The 17542-nt window shown below is 33.6% G+C and overlaps 3 protein-coding genes and 1 pseudogene across 3 annotated transcripts in view; 3 read left to right on the forward strand and 1 right to left on the reverse strand.

Moving 5' to 3' along the window:
* Positions 1-17542, forward strand: part of LOC128186104 (E3 ubiquitin-protein ligase RNF213-like) — a 166975-nt gene that overhangs the window by 114298 nt on the left and 35135 nt on the right. The gene's annotated exons all lie outside the window — the stretch shown is intronic.
* LOC128186111 (complement C1q tumor necrosis factor-related protein 3-like) lies at positions 8094-9285 on the forward strand. The gene is made up of 3 exons (XM_052855843.1): positions 8094-8160; positions 8316-8479; positions 8885-9285. The coding sequence occupies exons 2-3, from the start codon at positions 8323-8325 to the stop codon at positions 9259-9261; spliced, it is 534 nt and encodes a 177-aa protein (XP_052711803.1). The 5' UTR covers positions 8094-8160; positions 8316-8322; the 3' UTR covers positions 9262-9285.
* LOC128185296 (acetyl-CoA acetyltransferase, cytosolic-like) lies at positions 9826-13355 on the reverse strand (annotated as a pseudogene).
* LOC128185297 (acetyl-CoA acetyltransferase, cytosolic-like) lies at positions 13825-17484 on the forward strand. The gene is made up of 6 exons (XM_052854928.1): positions 13825-13876; positions 14516-14665; positions 14999-15115; positions 15623-15777; positions 16570-16680; positions 17288-17484. Exons 1-6 carry the CDS (start codon positions 13825-13827, stop codon positions 17456-17458), a joined length of 756 nt encoding a protein of 251 aa, XP_052710888.1. The 3' UTR covers positions 17459-17484.

Raw genomic sequence — 17542 nt, forward strand, 5'->3', positions numbered from 1 at the left:
GCCTAAAGTGCGAAGGTGCGAAGGCGAAGTAGTGATACTTCTATCGCTCCTTCCCAACTTTGCACTCTGGCCTTCGCACTTTCGCCTTCGCCTTTTTGGATTGCATTCAGCAAGTCTCGGTCGATTACATAGGATTTAATACAGGCACCGTACTCGCCAAGGTTTTTCGATTAATCCATGCTTTTATTGGTACGCATGCGCTTGGCCATCGCGCTTACTATGAATGTTTTAATGTGTACATGTAACATATATGTTTACCAGTGCTGGCTATGCGTAATCATTATCTACTCCACACAAAATTAAATGTCCGCCATAATGTGTACATATGGACTTCCAGACTCCTGTCACTTTCCAGCCGTCTCTTTACCGTGGACCAAACACAGTAATAATGTAATTTTATTATGCGACACTCCTTGCTCATGCATGAATCTAGAGGGGGATAGCCCCCCCCCCCCCCGGAAAGTTCAATATTAATAATTTCACGCAGTAAAAGGGGAGAGGGAGTCCGGACCCCATCCCCCTGGAAAATTATATTTTATAAAAATAAAATTTCCAAACTATGCCTCGGAACCCTTTGAACGATGAAGATGGAGATGGAGAGCTCCGCAATTATAAAACATAGGTAATCACAGATTACAAAGCTCACCGAGACGAGGCATTGTGAGATATGATATTGTAACGTATGATATGACATTGTATTGTGTTATACATTATTTTATTTGATCAAACAATGCAATATCATAAAACATAATACAAAATAGTATTATATGAAACAATATCAAACTGCAATAATACATCATAACATTGAAACATATGATATTATATTGTATAATTAAGCATTGAATTATTATTGTTTGAAAGATGTGGTCTCATAACTGCAACGGTGTGTGCATTCATACGCGTTATGAAAATTTGTTTGCACTCATTGTTGCATTTATGAGATCATATTTTTCAAAAAAATAATAATTCAATGCTTATATCTACGTTTTTTAAACATGTATTTCCTTCCCGCAAATATGATTTTTTTTTTTTAAAAAGCCTTTGTCTTATTCAACAATTAATGCGAAATTAATGGCCACTGGAACAGCCACAATATGCTGACAAAAATAGTACGCAGCGTTTTAAATTCTAATAACACAATTTTATTTTTCTTTCTGTAATTTAATGAATTAACTCTTGGTATACTTAGAAATTAATCAATTGAATTCATTTAACTGTCAAAATATATTTACATCAATGAAATATTTATCAGCGTAAGTATAATATCAGGTCGTTATCCGGTTTGAAGTCGCGAGAAGAGTCAGTTCTTGTTCTTCGAGAAATACTGAAGAAATATTTAATGTATTCATATACACCAGATTTGGTGAGTAAGTCTTCTGTGTTGTTTGGAAATATCACTAAAATTAACCAATGCAATTTAATTGAGGGAAAGATAGTGAATGTAAACATTATAGTATGATATTGTATTGTATGATACTGTATCATATTTGATACATAATATGATATTGTATTATATAATACAATATAATTTGATAAGCATTGTATCATATCAAATGAAACAATATCATGTGATAAATCAAAATATAATAATAATACAATCATACTATACACATTGTATCATATGATACAATAATATATATTAAAATCTCATAAAATACAATTTTATGTGATATGATAATATATCATATAAACCAATATCATATTATACAATATCGTATGATACGATATTCTATAATTTTACAATATCATAGGGATCATGTAACATCATTTAACAACAACTACATCTATCTATCAAGCAGGTTTGAGTGAGGTAGGAGATTTCTTTAGCATCCTTGATAATGGAGATCAGGCTCTGGATCTGAAGCAACCTCTGCGTTTCATTTATAATATAGTTAAATCAACTATGCAAGCTATCTATCTAGCTATAAAACATGTGACCTGTTCCAAAAAACTAAACCTCATCAAGAATCATAAACCTATGGCTCTGATTCAGCATTCAAGCCTGTCAGGTGCATCAGTATCATAAGACTATATCAATGCAAGATTGGTGAAGTTAGGACCAGTAATAACTAAGATATCGTCATCAGAGGGCACCTGTTTCAAAAACGTTAATCAGCTCTTAAAATCTTAACCTCCTCAGGCATCCGAAACCTGTGGCTCAGATTCAGCATTTAAGCCTGTCAGGTGCATCACTATAATAAGACGCATCATCCATACAAGTTTAATGAAGTTAGGACCAGTAGTAACTAAGATATTATCATTAGAGGGCACCTGCAACAGAAACTTTAACCAGCTCCAAAAAACCTTTACCTCCTCCTGCATCCGAAACCTATAGCTCAGATTCAGCACTCAAGCCTGTCTGGTGTATTAGTATCATAAGACATATCATCCATGCAAATTTGGTGAAGTACGGACCAGCAGTAACTTAGATATTGCTACTTAAGGCACCTGCAACAAAAACGTTAACCTGCTCAAAAAAACTTAACCTCCTCCAGCATCTGAATGTTAGGAACCAGATTCAGTAGGTCCAGATACATCCTCCATGTAACTTTGGTGAAGAGAGGACAAGTAATAGCTTAGATACAGGAGCTGCAACTACCGGTAAAACTTTAACCAGCTCCGAACGCCTACGGGGGTGTAGCATATGCTCCCATTGACTTCGTCTCGGTGAGCTAAAAAGCGCGAAGATTCGAAGGCGAGGGTGCGAAGTTGCAAAGGCGAAGAAGCGGTAGTAGTATCACTTCTTCGCCTTCGCAACTTAGCACTTTCGTCTTCGCATCTTCGCGCTTCGCCATCGCATCTTCTATATTCTTCATATTGTTCATTAATCATACTTGCATTGAGGATTTCCGCAATACAAACTGCTGGGTATACAAGTGTATCACCCAGAATTAATGATTTAACCAAAATTATGAAAAATTTACTCTACTGTTAGGCATTATAACCAAGCTGACATTAGAGCCATTACGCCAGTAGAGGTTAACGGCCAATAAGGAAAATCGTCAAAGTACTGAGAGTACTCGTACAGAAAATATATTTTACTTTATCCTCGGCATACTTTAGTAAGTTTAGTTAATATCAAGATGATTAATGCATCAATAGTTTGTATGAGCATTGGTAACGTTGGATACAATAAAGATCGTGTGATCAAAATCAAGCGGGATATAAAACCCTAACATGGGTCCTAACCTCTTATCAACGCTTTTAGAAACAATCTTTTCTTATTATAATCGATCAGTGTTTATTATCTATTAAGATTTACTATAGTCAGGTACTCTTCACAAATTTGCTCTAAAAGAATAAAGTCTATCCATGATCACCATTACAACTAATGTTTAGAATATTGATGTTCATGTATTACGTAGAAGAAAACAAAACTAACGCAGAATGCTTTTTTTAAAAATCACTTTCCCCAAGAAATGTAATTAAGAAGTATTCATATTCCTATGTTACCTGTTCCCTTAGTCTTTTTCCATAAAGATATATACATGTATCATTCTTCGATTGACAATTCATTCACCCATGAATATTGCTTATATTATTACAACAATTATTCTTTTATGATTATTGTTTGTTAATTATCACACAATATCCTCATTGTGTATGAATTTTTCTTTATATGCGCCATTTCCCGCCGTTTGTCGACGAGAGAAGTAACGTAACTGTTAACAATCAATTTGTGGCAATGTAAGAGTGTTTTGCGTGTGCTTGCTGCGGTTAGGAAAAACTATATACAGCGATTTATTTACAAGTTTGGTGTTTATAACTTCAAAATCAGTTGAACAGGGTGAAAAATAAAGTAATTTCAAAGTCATATCTTGGATACGGGGTAACCAATTTCTATTCATGTTTACGGGGGGGGGGGGGGTCATTTTTTTATGGGGGTCATTTTTCTTCATGTTTAACATGACGAAAAATAACCCCTGGGTCTTTTTTCTTCAGAAAAATCCAATTATTCTTCAGCTAGGGGGGTCATTATTCTACGTAGAAAAATGACCCCCTGTCATTATTCTACGGGGGTCATTATACTTCATTACACCGGCAAAATTTTATTGATGCAGGTATCAAAGAAATTTTTCGACCAATCAGAAGCGCCGATATCTCATCATACGAATAAATATTAAATGATTTAATGATCAAATTCTACTGCATCATATTTAGTAGTTTTGGTTGATGAAGATATGTTTAACATCCAAGAGTACTACAAATACATGTACATTGAGTCACATTCTTCTACAGGTAAATATTCAAAGCAACTATATCTTACCAAAATTAATAAAACTATTGACCATAATGAGAAAAAAAAAACAAATTTGACAGAATGCAGTACATTTTACCCTCATAGCTGTATTGTTGTGTCAATTATTTATGAGAACAAATTGATTAAAGTTATATGTACATTGTTGTACACAGATAAAGGTCAAACCGAGGACATGTCTTGTTTTGAATGTTGCTCACGTTTTTTGACCTTTTACTAGTTTTTTTATGAATGGAAGAAAGAGATTTTTTATGTTCGACAAAACGGACACCATGCCCTTACCATGGTAACAAAGGGAAGATGCCAGGCTGAAGGTCAGAAAGATCACCACAAAAACCGGCGCTATGGTCTTCATTCTGAGCCTTCTATAAATAAAATAAAGAATAAAATTTATTCAAAAACCCTTCCGTTTTTTTTTAATGCATCGAAAACTTCTTATATGATGCCATTTATTTAACAAAAAACCCTACCTTGTTTTCTTTTAAAGTTGGGTAACTGAAAGTGCATATCTACTGGCATGTATATACTGTTTCCTAATTGATCGTTTAGCTGACGTAATATTGCATACCATTTTAAATAGGTAAAGCGCACTTACCATGCTCTAAGGGTCTTAATAATCTTACACGACATCATTAAAACAGTCAGGTTTTGTCAGGGATACATATTGGAAAATAGTTAGTATGCGAATAAAAAAATGGTATATTGACTATTTGAACCAGTTTAAACCAAAGAAATCCGATTAAAATCATGTTCTACAGGAATTGTAGTGGACGTTTACATTAAATTAAGTTTGGTTTCACGTGGTCTTCGTACTGAAAATTAGAAAAATATTTCAATAAGTGACTTTTCTAATACAATGATGTAGATAGTCATAAATATTAAAAGACATTCAATGAAAGTGTTCGATGCGTGGCCTAGTGGTAACGCGTAGGTCTTTTTGATTTTGTGGTCGCTGGATCGACTCCACCAGGTAGTAACTATTTTTTCACTTAATTGAAGCATGATAAGAATAGATTAAATTACATGTATCTAATCGGCTGGATTTTTTTCTAAAAAAAAAAAATTAATTTAGCCTGAGTATGAGCGCACCCAATATAAACAGGTCTTTTAAATAACACATACATGTATTCTATATACAACTGTACACTTAGATTCATTGCATTTTGCTGGAAGTTATTACGGTTCAAAATACCAACTGACATTATACACAGAGTTCTATATATTCATTTCTGGAAGCAGGTTTCCCGAATTTATGACAAATCAGTTGTTACAGACACCATTATAAAAGCAGTATCTATGTTTCGAAAATCATATGGCGACATGTGGGTACCTGAAGCTATATTTAGTAACAGGTACTTTCCGTCCAGACACAGGTGTAGGGAAATGGGATGGGAAAATGCGCTATACCTCTTTCAAAGATAAAATAACAATTCAAAAGAGTTTATTGATATATCATTTTGCCAAACCGCATGTTGCATTCTGGAACAAAAGACTTTAATAAGGTGGTGGCTTGTAGACTGGTTTCGATATATCAAATTGTCGTTGTCAGCTTGCTTGTTTAAACGATTTATTTGAGGGGTGGGTTGGGTTGAGCGAAGCCCCTCTTTAATAATTACAGACACATAACATGCTATAAATTTTTCTCATAATATAAAAAATAACCCGTACGATTCTCACGGTACAATGTATTATAAGGTTTGGGGTATGTTGTGATTATAAGAATATTCAATGTCGGGTGCATGCCTGTGACTTATGATTTCATATTCTACAGCACTGTTTCAATCTAGAGTTACATTTTCCAGGGGGAGGGGGATCCAATGAATAACTTTATTTGCAGGTGGTCAGGGACCCAGCCATTTTACTATGTGAATTGTGAATTGATTTAAAATTTTCCAGGGGAGAGGGGGTATAGATCTACACATGAATAATGATTTAAAGGTCACTCATTTCCTTTTTTTTCGAGCGGGGGAGGGGGGGGTGGGTGGGGTTGGGATGCATATATACTCATTCACAATACAAATTCCAATTGCATATCTTTCATTACTGAGAATAAAAGAGGGTGTGTAAATTCTGCAGGAAGTCAATCAAAAACCATTTTTGGTTCACATCAATATATGAAATTTAAATAATTCTGAATTTTTTTATGTGAGATTATGCAGACTCTCTTACCCATCCCTTTACATCCTTAATGCATGAAAACAACATATTATAGCAATTTAATATAACTGACTTAGGTAGATGTCCCTCCTCCTTCACTTCTTAATATTATGAATATAAAAACAATAATACTTGGTTTATTTGTTTTATTCATTAATACTAAGAAGATATTAAATGCCTTTCAGAGAGATTATTAATGATAATATTTTCTGTGACAACATTATCTTAAAAACTTAATATTATAAATGCATGCACACTCAGTCACTCAACAATTTCAATTTCTTTTATATATGATATGATTTCAATATTTTTATTGTATGACTTCTTAGTTCTTCTCCCCTTCTCTCTCCAAAAGATATGTATTCGGGTTTTGCACAATTTTAAATACAACTTTAAAACAGTCATTTGATTTGATCTAACATGATCAACACCCTCACCCCTGTTATGTGAAAGATTACCCTTTATTTTATTCGACATAACCTTAAAAGTTCACTTCTCTCTCTCTCTCTCTCTCTCTCTCTCTCTCTCTCTCTCTCTCTCTCTCTCTCTCTCTCTCTCATTAATGACTTATGTAGCTATACAAGATTACTATAAAGCTAGTGCAGTTACAGTGCTATCATACCATGTAATGTTGATATGTTTAATGTTGATGAGCAATTTTTAATCATGAAGTATTCAAAATTGTAGGTTTTAAAAAACATTATTCTTTAATCATTTTAAAACATGACACCATTCATACATGATGACGCTTTTCTAATTGAACTGTCTCAAGAAAAGCAACCATATTATTATTATTATTATTATTATTATTATTATTATTATTATTTTCATTATTATGTATTATTAGATTTATTATTATTTCAGTGCTGAATTATTGTACTTATAATATGTTATTAACAGTACATGTACTTACACTTTCTTAAAACCTTTTTTTTTTCAAATCAGTCTGACACTTTTTAAATTACTCTTTCTGAAGAAAATGATCAACAATTTAACGGACTATCAATAAACCCATAGACCTACATGTACATTTTATAAATGTAAACAATGCAGTCTCTTCTCATGTTTTGAACGAAACAACACAATAAGTTGATCAGAAATTCACCCACTGTATAAAACACAATAAAATAGTTACTTGGTTATATCTGACAAATCATCAAAAGATCGCTATCATCGGGAACACCAGCTACACTTGTTGACATCAAATACAGCACTTAATTTTAGGACGCAAATTCACACCCATACGACAGATGTGTTTGGAAATTCTTCGTATTTTTTCGTTGTTGTAAACTTATAGATGCACATAAGAGTGATTCGTGGTTATATGCGTTCCGAGAAAGTATTAAATCAACCGTATTTTTTTGCTAAAACTGCCGTTTTCGGTATATTTTCCATATACAGTAAAACACGGTTATAACAAAGCGCCAGGGACGGCCGATTTTGCTTCGTTATAAGCGTAATTCGTTATATCCGTCAAGTTTACAACATGTAATATAGTCACGGGGAATGAAAGTCACTTCGCTGTAAGCGTCAATTCATTATAAGCGTGTTCGCTATAACCGTGTTTTACTGTATGGAAACATGGAGGCGGGGCATGTAATATGGCGTCATATCTCATTATCCCTTCATTAGCATATCAAAAACATGTGTAGCCTAATCTGTACTGCGTTAATAAGGCAAAAAGTATAAATACACGTTGATTCTGTATGTCAAATCTTTGTTGATCGAATTCACAGGCGAAAGAGGTAAGACACGTCAAATGATGATGAAATGTGAAAATATAATGCATAATTATTAAATATGCATTAAATTTTCACATTTTGCTACAAAAATATTGATATTTAAAAAAAAAAAAGGTTTTTATTATAACAAAACTATTTTTTAAATTCTTTATGCGCAGCTCAACAATGAAGTCTGCAACTTTGATGTGCGTGTCGGCATGTGTTTTCCTTATCCTGGTATCAACAGGTCTTGTCCAAGGAAAGAGTCTTTTAGCCATAATGTCTAAACAGGCGGAAACACTCCACCAGGGTCTTGATTTGGCTTCCAAAGTCGGAGATATAGGTAAAACTCTGTATAGATATTTTACTTTTTTGGGGTAGGGGGATGTGCTTCATTGTGATAATCTCTTTAAGCAGGCTTGGCGATATTAATCCAGCACGTAGCATGAGGGGGACGGGGGGGGGGGGCTGCTCCCCTTTTTAGCGCAGCAAAGATTTTTCTTAAATTTTCATACAAAAATTGAATTAAGATGGAGTTGCCCCCCCCCCCCCCCCCACACACACACTTTTATGGGACGATGTAGAAAATTGAATTTAAAATAAGGAATAAACAGTGAAATTGAAGTTAAAGGAAAACAGAAATAAATATAAATTATTATTTCAATATTAATCATATATATGGACCATAGATCATGTATAAACCACAAATCATGTATTTATTCTTATCTTTTATGGTTTTTTTCTGCAGGTTCCAATGTCATAGCATTTACAGCCATTGCATCGAACTCAAGAAGCTATAGTTCTGGGTCCACCATACAATTCAACCAACTAAAGATTAATCTAGGCAATGGTTTCAACACTGGCAACTACCGCTTCACTGCTCCTATAGGGGGTGTGTATGTCTTCTCTTGGAGCCTTTCCCTCAACAGTAACTACAGGGGAAATTCGTACTTGAAAAAAAATGGCAGCAATTACCATTCCCTTAACTGCGAGAAAACCTACCAGCAATGCGGTGCCACCGTGGCAATGCCGCTGAAAAAAGGCGAACAAGTCTGGGTCACATCCGCAACCACCATCTATGCGTATGGCACACATTCATCTTTCTCTGGATGGAAAATCAACTGAAAACTGTATCAGCAATGATTTTTATCAATAAACAGAAATGCATGTAAACATAATCTCGTTATATTCTTTATTCTAGTTTATTTTTGAGTAGGTAACAAATTCATTTTAAGAATGAAGCTAATAGTTTTTACTTTGTCATTACTCTGGTGATTTTTAACATGTTTCTTTTAAACCCAATTTTAAATGAAAAACAAGCAAAAGATATCAGTTATATTTTAATACATGTTTGCTGTCATGTAAACATTAATTCATTAAGAAAAGTATACATATACAAGTAACTGGTCTTAGACCAGTACAAAGCTATAATGCATTTATAAAAGAACCACATCATGGAAGTTAATACTGTTGAAATTATGCATTCAGGAATGAATTGGACAAGCACTGGTGACTTAAGTACAATGAAAATAAAAAAATTGCTATCATACTACATGTACATGTGTCTAAAAAATCTTCGAACAGTCTTATATGTATATACAGAAAAAATTACCGGTACAGCTTTTTTTACATATATTGTTAATATAAGAAAAACTAATCTCAGCAGCTAGCACTTGAAGACTGATGATGTCAAATCCGCTCAACACACACGGCTATCTCCATCCCCCCGCCCACACAAAGAGCGACCACGCCCCTTTTCTTGCCTGTCCGTTTCAGAGCGTAGAGCAATGTCACTAGGATCCTGGCACCAGACGCTCCTATTGGGTGTCCTATAGCAATTGCACCTCCAGATGTGTTTACCTATAAAAGGTTGAGTTTCACCGTGTTATGATAAAGCAACTTGTGTACATGTACTGTAGGTTCCTAGTTAAATGTGAGGAATTATATTTCCAAATTTCGTAAAATCACGATAACAGATTTTAAAAACTCGCTATTATTTTCCTGACAGTTTTGAACATTAATATGACATTATAAGTAATGTTCAGCCTTCTTGATTTCAAATTCTTTTAATTCTTTCAAATTTTTTTAGGAATCTTAAGTATTTAGCTAATGCTTTAAACTACATGTATGTGTTACACGTAGAACAACTGAAATATTTATATGTGTACTAAATCATTCAATATGTAAGTCTTACATGTATGAATAATTACAAACTTAAGATAAGTACCGCCCAAAACACATTAAGGTTTAGTGGTAATAAAATTCAGGCACTGAAACTAATATCAATTTCAATTGGTGATCAGCTCAGTATAAAATTTATTGACGTAATCTTGCTCAGGATGAGAAACTTCCATATATCCAATCTTGATAACTGAACCCAGCTTACCTTTGAGGGATCACATCCCAGTTCGTTAACGACTGTCACAGACTGAGCAGCAAAGGCTTCATTGAGATCCAGCAGGTCAACGTCATTGATGGACCAGTGTGCTTTTCAAGCTGTTGGAATTCACAAGCAAAAATTAAGAAGACTGTTATGCTTAGACACTCTATCTTTACACAAAACTAAATTGAAAACCAATTAGGCCTTCTATTTTTTAAGAATATTCCAATGGCTTTGCTAATTGATAAAGGGGAATCATTGATTCCAAAATTATCATTTCAACCTTGGTATAGTCAAGGTGTGGTAGAGCATTTTTTTTTTTTTTTGGGGGGGGGGTCCAAAGGATAATCTTTTTTCAGTTTTCTAGTGTGGTCAAAAGCCAAGTTTTTGGTAATTTTACTATGTGAGTTTAATAAGTTTAGATTTTACATGGAAAGGTGTAAACTCCAGCCGACTTCCCTTTTTAGATCCAAACATGATGTTCATCCACCAACACCCCCCCTTCAATTATTATAATATGTTACAAGCCACAAATTTCACATTTACATCACATGAATTTATTTTTAAAAGTTTAAAGCGGAAATGAATTTTATGGGTTTTTTTTCTGCTACACTTTTATTAAGTGTATCTTGCTTGTCTTTCTTGCATTTGAGCCCTCACCATCACCACACTATTAAATGTGTCTTGGTAGGTACATACCACTTTTATATGACTATGAGACTACATCATCAAATTAGTTGATTGATAATTTGGTTGACTTCAAATAAAGTTTTCCAAAGAAATACCATATGACAACAAATTACACTGCAACTCACTGCTTTTCGGATGGCATCCACTGGTTCCATCCCCATAATGGCTGGGTCAACCCCTGCCTGTGCCCAAGATACTATCCTACATAAAGGTTGTAAGGACCTGTTTCTGGCTTCTTCAGCACTCATCAACACACAGACAGCTGCCCCATCAATTAAACCTGCATATTCACATCAAAAAAAGATAGGAAAATACCTAAATTTAAAAGGTAAAATATGAAGATTTTTTCTTTACTAAATGAAAATTTATAGCCAAACAAATCATATCTTAAAAATTTAGGCAAATCTGGTGGTTAATTTGTTGACCACCCAGCCTACTAATTGTCACATCCATTAAGTTGTTGGCATCTCACATGAATTTTTATTTACAATGTTTACCTTAAACTGCCAGATATTTAATACATACATGTACCAATGTGTTTGACAAATTTCTCATAATGTGCAGTGTCATAAAAACTGTAGAATTATTATAATGGATGTGTATGGTTAATCCTCTATTAAATTTGATTAAAAACATTAAACTTAAATTTATGTGTCAACAAATCAAACCTTAAGGTTTCATAAATAGACATGTTGGGTACTTGGGCATGAGTGGAAAATTCCTCCTACTTTGTTTTCTCTGTCATTTAATGGTTCTGTTGCTTGCAAATAGACAAGTACACATTTAATACATGTATGTCAAACCTGTAGTGTGCATGTAAATTCGTGATTATGCAAACTTTAGATTTTCATTAAGATAGATACATGTATTTGTTTTTCCACTGAGATATAGATAAATAGAAGACGTGGTTACCAGAAGCATTCCCAGCAGTTACAGTTCCTGTTCCATCGTAAATAAAAGCTGGTCTTAGTTTCTGTAGTGCTTCTATGGAGCATCCTTTGCCTTGGGAATTCATCTTTATTTAGAAGAAAAATGACAATTTGCATTTCAAGATTTTTATGGTTTAATTTGAAAGAAACATTTTTTGCTTGTTGACTTTCAACATAAAATTTACTTTCTACCTTTATTTGGCTTTTTTCAGAAAAAGTTGAAACAACAAAATCAATGAAATAATCCAAATGCAAAAAAAATACATTTTGACAACTAAATTAAAGATTCTCATTGAGGTGCATCATTCTATATAAACTATACTTGTTCCTTGTCGGGTTGTTATGGAAACAGGAACTATTTCTTCATTGAAATACCCAGCATTCTGCACAACCTCACACTTCTGTTGAGAATTAAGCACAAACAGGTCTTGTTCTTCTCTGGATACACTGTATTTCTTTGCCACATTTTCAGCTTTCAAAATGAGATCAACAGTCAGCATTTCAAACAATTTATATAAATATCAAACTGAATTTTTATTTATTTATTTTTCAGTGTAATTTGCAGTGTGAATACAAATATATAAAGAAATCACAACAATTAGCATTTTTAGTAATTATTCTAAACATGAAAAAAAACATTGATTTCTCGGTGATTAAAATCTAGAAAACTGTTAGCTTGGATATATCTATGACTGTGTTTTATTTACATATACACATGCATGTACATAAATTCAAGATAAACACAATTTGTGATGCTTTTCAGGGATATAATTGTGTTTCTTCCAAATCTGATAAACAGATTATAGTCATTTCACTATTGAATAATGGCGCAAATATTTTTCCCTTGTTATTTGATTAGCATTAATTTCCCCGCTTCTTGTAAAAAAGTTTAATAATTTATATTAATTTTCCATTAAACCAATGTTTTCAAAACACTGTTGGTAGCATTTTCTGATTGGCTCGTCAGATTTTACCTGTGATTCCCATGTGATATTGATTGAAGGTATCTGTGAGGCCATCACTCATCATTGTGTCTGTAAATGAAGTGTCTCTACATTACTCATATGAATGCAGTGAGGAGCCTTAATAATACAAAAAAGAGGAAAATGATTAATATAAAACATCAAAGTTAAAATGTCCATACCTATATACATATATAATATGTTTTAAACATATTAAATGAATACATACATACATACATTAGCTACATGTCCAGACATTACAAAAGAACTATAAGTCATGATTATTCCTTGAATTAACCTCAAATTGTTTTGAACTCATTTTTAAAATCTTCCACAGCAGAACAGATATTGAGGGGTCAATCATCAACCTCTCTAATAAATTTTCTACTGATATTACATAGGCTACTTGTAAATATTCTGTAGAATCAATAAAATTCTGGAGGACCAATCTGTTGCAGATGGTCAGTTTTTCACAGGTTCATGGGGACAATTAATTGGACAATTTCCTGTAATTCTAATTTTGTGGATTTACTGTGGAATCATTTAATTTCGCGGGGGCCAATTTTCGTGAATTGAAGGCTTTTTGCTTATTCGTGGATATGTAGTTTCGTGGATGCGTTGGTTTTCAGTTTCAGTAAGTAAACCAAATCTTTCAAAATTTGTTTTCGTGCAGGACGTAAATTTTGATGTAAACCTGCACAAAAACAATTCATTTACAGACACAATAATGTGTGATGACCTCACAGATACCTTTAATCAATATCACATGGGAATTACAGGTAAACGAGCCAGTCAGAAAATACTATCAACAGTAGGGTTATAAACTAGTGCCAATTTTTTAAAAACATTGGTTTAATGTAAAATTAATATATTAAACTTTTTTTTACAAGAAGGGAAAATATTTGTGCCATTAATTAATAGTGAAATGACTATAACCTGTTTATCATATTTGGGAGAAACACAACTACAGTTGAACTTTTATATCTCGGGCACTGATATCTCGAAAACCATAGATAAGTCGAAGTGATTTGTAAATCCCAACCATTAAGTATTTTCCCCTTGATATCTCGAATACTCGGATATCTCGAAGTTTTTAAACAGTCCCATCTAGTTCGAGATACAGAAGTTTGACTCTATATCACTGAAAAGCATGTACGTGCATGTGTACTTGTATATTATCTGTAAACAAAACCCAGTCATGGATATATCCAAGTTAACAGTATTCTGTATTTTAATTATTGAGAAAATTCATGTTATTTTCATGTTTAGAATAATAAAAAAATGTTGTTATGGTTTCTATTGATTTATATATTTGTGTTCTGATTTCATGCTAATTACACTGAGAAATATAAATAATTAAAAATTCAGTTTTGCATTTTAATTGTTTGAAATGTTGACTGTTGATCTAATTTTAAAAGCTGAAAATGTGGCGAAAAAATACAGTGCATCCAGAGAAGAACAAGACCTTTTTGCACTTACTTCTCAGCAGAAGTGTGAGGCTGCACAGAATGCTGGGTATTTCAATGAGGAAATAGTTCCTGTTTCCATAACAACCAGACAAGGAACAAGTATAAGTTCATAGGTTGATGCACGTCAGAGAATCTTTAATGTTGATTTGGTTTTTCAATATGTATTTCTTTTGCATTTAGATGATTGTTTCATTGATTTTTTTTTACTTTTTCTGTAAAAAACCCACATAATGATAGCTGCAGTAATATAGCCCTCTCCCATTTTTTTCCTCTCCAGTAAACATCAGATATAAAAAATCGGAGAGGGCTACATTAATTATTCCAGCTATGATAGAAAGTATAAAATGTTGAAAGTCAACCAGCAAAAAATGTGTGTCATGAATTAACTAAGCCATGAAAATCTATAAATGTAGATTGTCATATTTCTTCCAGAGGTTGTAAATAAAGATGAATTTCCAAGGCAGGGATGCTCAATAGAAGCACTACAGAAACTAAGACCAGCTTCTGTTAAAGATGGAACAGGAACGGTAACTGCTGGAAATGCTTCTGGTAACCACATCATCCTCTGGTTGTTTAATATTTACATCTTAACGGAAAGGCGAATACATGTATTTATCTTAATAAAAAATTTTAAGTTTTGCATATTAGATATGTACTATTTGCAAGCAACAGAACCATTTAATGGCAGATAAATCAAAATACATGTAGGAGAAATTCTCTCCTAATGCACAAGTACCCAACATGTTCATTTGTGAAACTTTCCTTTTGTTAATGTACAAATCCAAGTCTAACTTTCATGTAATTTGATTAAATTATTAGAGGACTGACCATATTTGTTCATTATAATGATTCTACAGTTTTTATGACACTGCAAACTTGGAGTATTGAACCTGTAGGCATCAATATGCATTAAACATATGTTGGTTTAGGGTAAACATTGTCAAAAATTCATGACATGAGAAAACAAGAAATTAATGGATGTGACATTAAGATAAAACTTTGAATTGACTAATATTGTGAAGAGTTTTTGGTTAAGATGTTGGTGTGAATTTGCAGGTTTAAATGACGGGGCAGCTGTCTGTGTATTGATGAGTGCTGAAGAAAACAGAAACAGATCCCTACAACCTTTATGTAGGATTGTATCATGGGCACAGGCTGGGGTGGATCCAGCCATTATGGGAATGGGACCAGTGGATGCCACCAGAAAAGCAGTGAGTTGCAGTATGATTTGTAGTCATAAGGAATTTCTTTGGTGAAACTATATATGAATGTATAGTCAACTAACTTGTCGAATGACTGAGATGTGTAGTCGCACAGTTGTATAAAAGTGTATGTACATACCAAAAAACATTATAGGGGTGGTGATGTTGAGGGCTCAAATGCAAGGAAAAAAAACAAAGAACACATACTAAATGTGCAAAAGAAAAATACCAAATTATATCTACCTTTAACACTCATTAAAAAATTTCATTTGAAACAAATATAAAAAATTTGTGACGTTTAACATTATATTATAAAAAATGGGGAGGGGGAGGGGTTGGGGGGTTATGGTGGATTGTTGGATGAACATCATGCGCGGATCTAGAAGGGAGGTTGGAGGAGTCCCTTGAATATCCTATCGTAAAACTGCCAAAATTAGGCCACTAGCTATAGAAACCCCCCCCCCCCCAAAAAAAAATCAATTATGAACCCCCCCCCCCCCCATGAGTTAGGTATTTAATGATTTGGGAAAAAAAAAATTTTGAGTAAGTAAGGGTTTTTTGGGAGTTACAGGTACTAGACCCCCCCTTTTTTTTTTGCTTGTCAAGATTTCTGATGATCAGTCTAGCCCCTCCCCCCCCCATTTAATTTGCTTCCAACGCAACTGTAGTTAAGATTGCCAATGAAATTTTCTTCAAAAAGAGAAAAGACCTGTTTCATTGGTTTATAATTTTTAAATTTTGTGTAAAAAGTGTCTGAACGTAACAGTCATCTTCTTATTTTTTGCTTTTAAATGTCAACAGTTGGAAAAAGCACACTGGTCCATCAATGATGTAGACTTGCTAGAGCTCAATGAAGCCTTTGCGGCTCAGTCTGTGGCAGTCGTTAAAGAACTGGGATGTGATCCCTCAAAGGTAAGGCCTAAATGGTTCAGTTATTGTGACTTGATAGATATATAAGTTTCATAAAGCAAGATTCGATACTTCTGTAATCAATACTTTACTGAGCTGGTCTCCAATTATACGTTATCTGTACGAATTTGAACGCTGAAATTCTTTCATCACAATATCTTTGTAGGTGTTTTTGGCAGGACTAGTATATTTTAAAATTATTCATTAATGTATGTGACCTATAGACTTACAAATGTGCAAACTGAATGATTGGTACACCTATAAATATTTCAGTTGATCTACTTGTAGCACACCGTACATGTAGTTTAAAGCACTAGCTATATACTTAAGATTCCTTTTTTTTCGCAAGTTCTTTATTCCATTGTTTTGTATCAAATTAAGAGAATTTGAAATCATGAAGGCTCAACATTATCTAGAATGTCGTATTCATGTTCAAAACTGTCAGGATAAAAATAGTGAGTTTTTCAAATCTGTTAATGGTGCTTTTTGTGAATTTACGAAATTTGGAGTTATAATTTCTCTTATATAATTAGGAACCTACAGAACATGTACATGTTGAGTGTACACAAGTTGGTTTATCATGACAGCAATGAAACTCAACCTTTTATAGGTAAACACATCTGGAGGTGCTATTGCTATAGGACACCCAATAGGTGCGTCTGGTGCCAGGATCCTAGTGACATTGCTCTACGCTCTGAAACGGACAGGCAAGAAAAGGGGCGTGGCTGCTATCTGTGTGGGCGGGGGGATGGGGATAGCCCTCTGTGTGGAGCGGATTTGATGTCATCAGTCTTCTTGTGCTAGCTTTTGAGTTCAGTGATATTTTTTTTATATGTTAATTAACAATGTATATCAAGCTATTATT

This window comes from Crassostrea angulata, chromosome 5 (genome assembly GCF_025612915.1).
Source record: "Crassostrea angulata isolate pt1a10 chromosome 5, ASM2561291v2, whole genome shotgun sequence".
Classification (NCBI taxonomy): domain Eukaryota; kingdom Metazoa; phylum Mollusca; class Bivalvia; order Ostreida; family Ostreidae; genus Magallana; species Magallana angulata.